Source organism: Dermacentor albipictus, unplaced genomic scaffold, assembly GCF_038994185.2.
Source record: "Dermacentor albipictus isolate Rhodes 1998 colony unplaced genomic scaffold, USDA_Dalb.pri_finalv2 scaffold_16, whole genome shotgun sequence".
NCBI lineage: Eukaryota > Metazoa > Arthropoda > Arachnida > Ixodida > Ixodidae > Dermacentor > Dermacentor albipictus.
Genome location: NW_027225570.1, coordinates 11663561 through 11666106, shown reverse-complemented (window position 1 = coordinate 11666106; position 2546 = coordinate 11663561). Strand labels below are relative to the sequence as shown.

General features: G+C 46.6%; 1 protein-coding gene across 1 annotated transcript; it reads right to left on the bottom strand.

Annotated features, from left to right (window-relative positions):
* Positions 1–596: 596 nt before the first annotated feature.
* Positions 597–1127, bottom strand: LOC135901705 (uncharacterized). Its single transcript, XM_065431547.1, has one exon. The coding sequence runs from the start codon at positions 1125–1127 to the stop codon at positions 597–599; it is 531 nt and encodes a 176-aa protein (XP_065287619.1).
* Positions 1128–2546: the final 1419 nt, after the last annotated feature.

The window sequence follows — 2546 nt, the reverse complement described above, 5'->3', positions numbered from 1 at the left end:
TAGTAAATACATAGTCAAGTGTTCGACGAAAACTCGTCTGGCGAGGAACCATAATGGTGCCAAAAAACGTGCGCTCGCCAAGAGTGAAATAAAAATAAAAACAAAAAAACGAAGTTCCGGGCCCCGTACGGGTCGCTTGATCACAATGAAGATGTAAGCATGAGCGCGCGGCCTTTTATGGGTGAGGTGGCGCAGTGTTCGGGTGTATATCTCGGGAAGACTACCCCGCGTCCTGTTTATCGCGCGTCTATTTGATTGGACGTGAAATGATTCTAAAAGTAAACGGGAAGATAAGTGGTTTTCTTTTGCGATGATGGCTGCCGAGTCCCAGTCAATGATGAGTCCGGTTGGTTCGTGATGTTCCGCCAGGGCGTTCGCGGCTGTGTGGCCCTTGGCGACGTCATTCATGCGTTGTGTCAAGCACCATTTACCATTTTAGCTCTCGCCGATTACTCCCGTGTAGTCCGCGTGTTGCAGAGTCTTTTACGCGTACCAGCTGTTGGCCAAGTTTTCGGGAAGGCACGTGGGCGATTTGAACACCGTAGTGCGTAAAATTCGTGCCAGGGCTTCGCTTGTCCCCACTGTGTAGGGTACCGTCACGCGCTTGACTGTTTCGCCCTTTCACGGTGGGGCTTTGCAGCTTTGCGCTCCTGCGTTCTGAGCAGTTGTCGAGGGTAGCCATTGTTCAACAGGTCCCTTTTTGCAAACTGTAGATCTTGCCTACGTTTCGTGGGGCTGGAGCAGACGCGGAATGCCCGGGAGAAGAGTGCTGCTGCAACGGATCGCTTTTGCCCAATTGGGTGCGCCGAGTCGAAGCTCAGGTACTTTCCCGTGTGCGTTGGCTTTCTGTAGACACTAGACCTCAAGCCGCTTGAAGGCCTCTCTACGAGGACATCCAGGAAGGGAATTCGCCCATTGTTTTCCTGTTCAGCCGTGAACTGTATACTCGGCTTAAAGGAATTTAGGTGCTCGAGAAAATGTGCTGTGTGCCGGTGAGAGATAATGCAGAAGAGGTGGTCCACGTATCTTAGAAATAGCTTTGGCCGCGTCCCGAATGAATATAAGGCGGCAGTTTCCAGATCCTCTAGAGCAATGTTGGCGCAAACGACGGATACAGAGGCTCCCATCGCTGTGCCGAATACTTGCTTTTATTACTGCTTGTTAAAGACGAAGTACGTATTCTCAAGGCAAAATTTTAGAAGGCGGCAAATGTCGTGGGATTCGAATGGCGTGCGCTCGGGCAAAGAAGAGTCAGCCTCGAGAAGTTTCCTGCAGCACTCGACCGCGTAGTCAACAGGCACACATGTAAACATTCACTTTACGTCAAAGAAGATCATGACTTCGTCATCGTCAGCGCAGGTGCTTCGTATTAGCTCAATAAAGTGAGCGGAGTCTTTGACGAAAGTGGGCGTGAGTCCTGCAAGCGGCCTAAGAATACGGTGCAGGTATCCGGACAGTTAGTACAGCGGCGAGCGTGTGTAGTCCACAATCGGTCGTACCGGGACGTCCGGCTTGTGAATTTTCGGCAGTCCGTAGAGCGCGGCAGCCGATCCATTGTACCACAGACGCTGGACTAATCATGAGTGTTACAACCAGGAACACTGGTAAGACAAATTACCATAATTAAAGCAGCAGCTACGTACTTCTAACCAAGGTAAAAAATCTTGTTAATGTGGTTTCAGATTTATCTAGACTGTCTACTGTTAGTAATTCATGTGGTAGCGCGTTCCATTCCTCTGTTGTTCTGGAAAAAAACTAGTATTTATGTGCATCTATTCGTGCTTAAATGGGTTGAAATTGCTCTAGGTTGCTGCTTCGTACTATTCGAGACAGACGCTGTTTTATGTACTGCTGTGTATTAAGATTAAATCAGTTCTGGCGAATCAGATAAAGAAATTTTAATCTAGCTATCCTTCTGCGTTCTGAAAGTGGAGGTAGGTTCAGCTTCCTGAGCATTTCAGTTACGGAGTCGATTGAATGATATTTTGACAAGATGATTCTTGCCGCTGTTCTTTGAAGTATTTCAATTCTCTCTACCATACTTTTTTAAACGGATCCCACACGACGCTAGCGTACTCTAATGGTGAACGAACAAGCGTTAAATATGCAGATAATTTAGTTTGTTGAGGAGCAAGTATTCACTTTTGTCTCAAGTACCAGAGCTTTTTTCTAGCTGATGAGCATATGTTGTTTATGCGTGCTTTGCAGTTGAGGTCACTCGATATGGAAATTCCGAAGTACTTATAGGAGATTTCACGGCTTGCGACCACACCATCTTTCTCATAATCGAAGGAGTGTATATTTCGTATCTTCTTGGTTGCCCTTATATACATAGTCTTACTGTAATTTACTTTGATTTTATACTTTTTGCACCAGGCAGTAATACTTTTAATACGGAATTTAGGACGATCTGGTCATTGCGGCTGGATACTGCGGTATACATTAAACAGTCGTCGGCAAAAAGTCCCACATCGATAACGGGGTTAATCTGGTCTGGAATGTAATTTATATAACTGAGAAAAAGCACAGAGCCCAGCACTGATCCC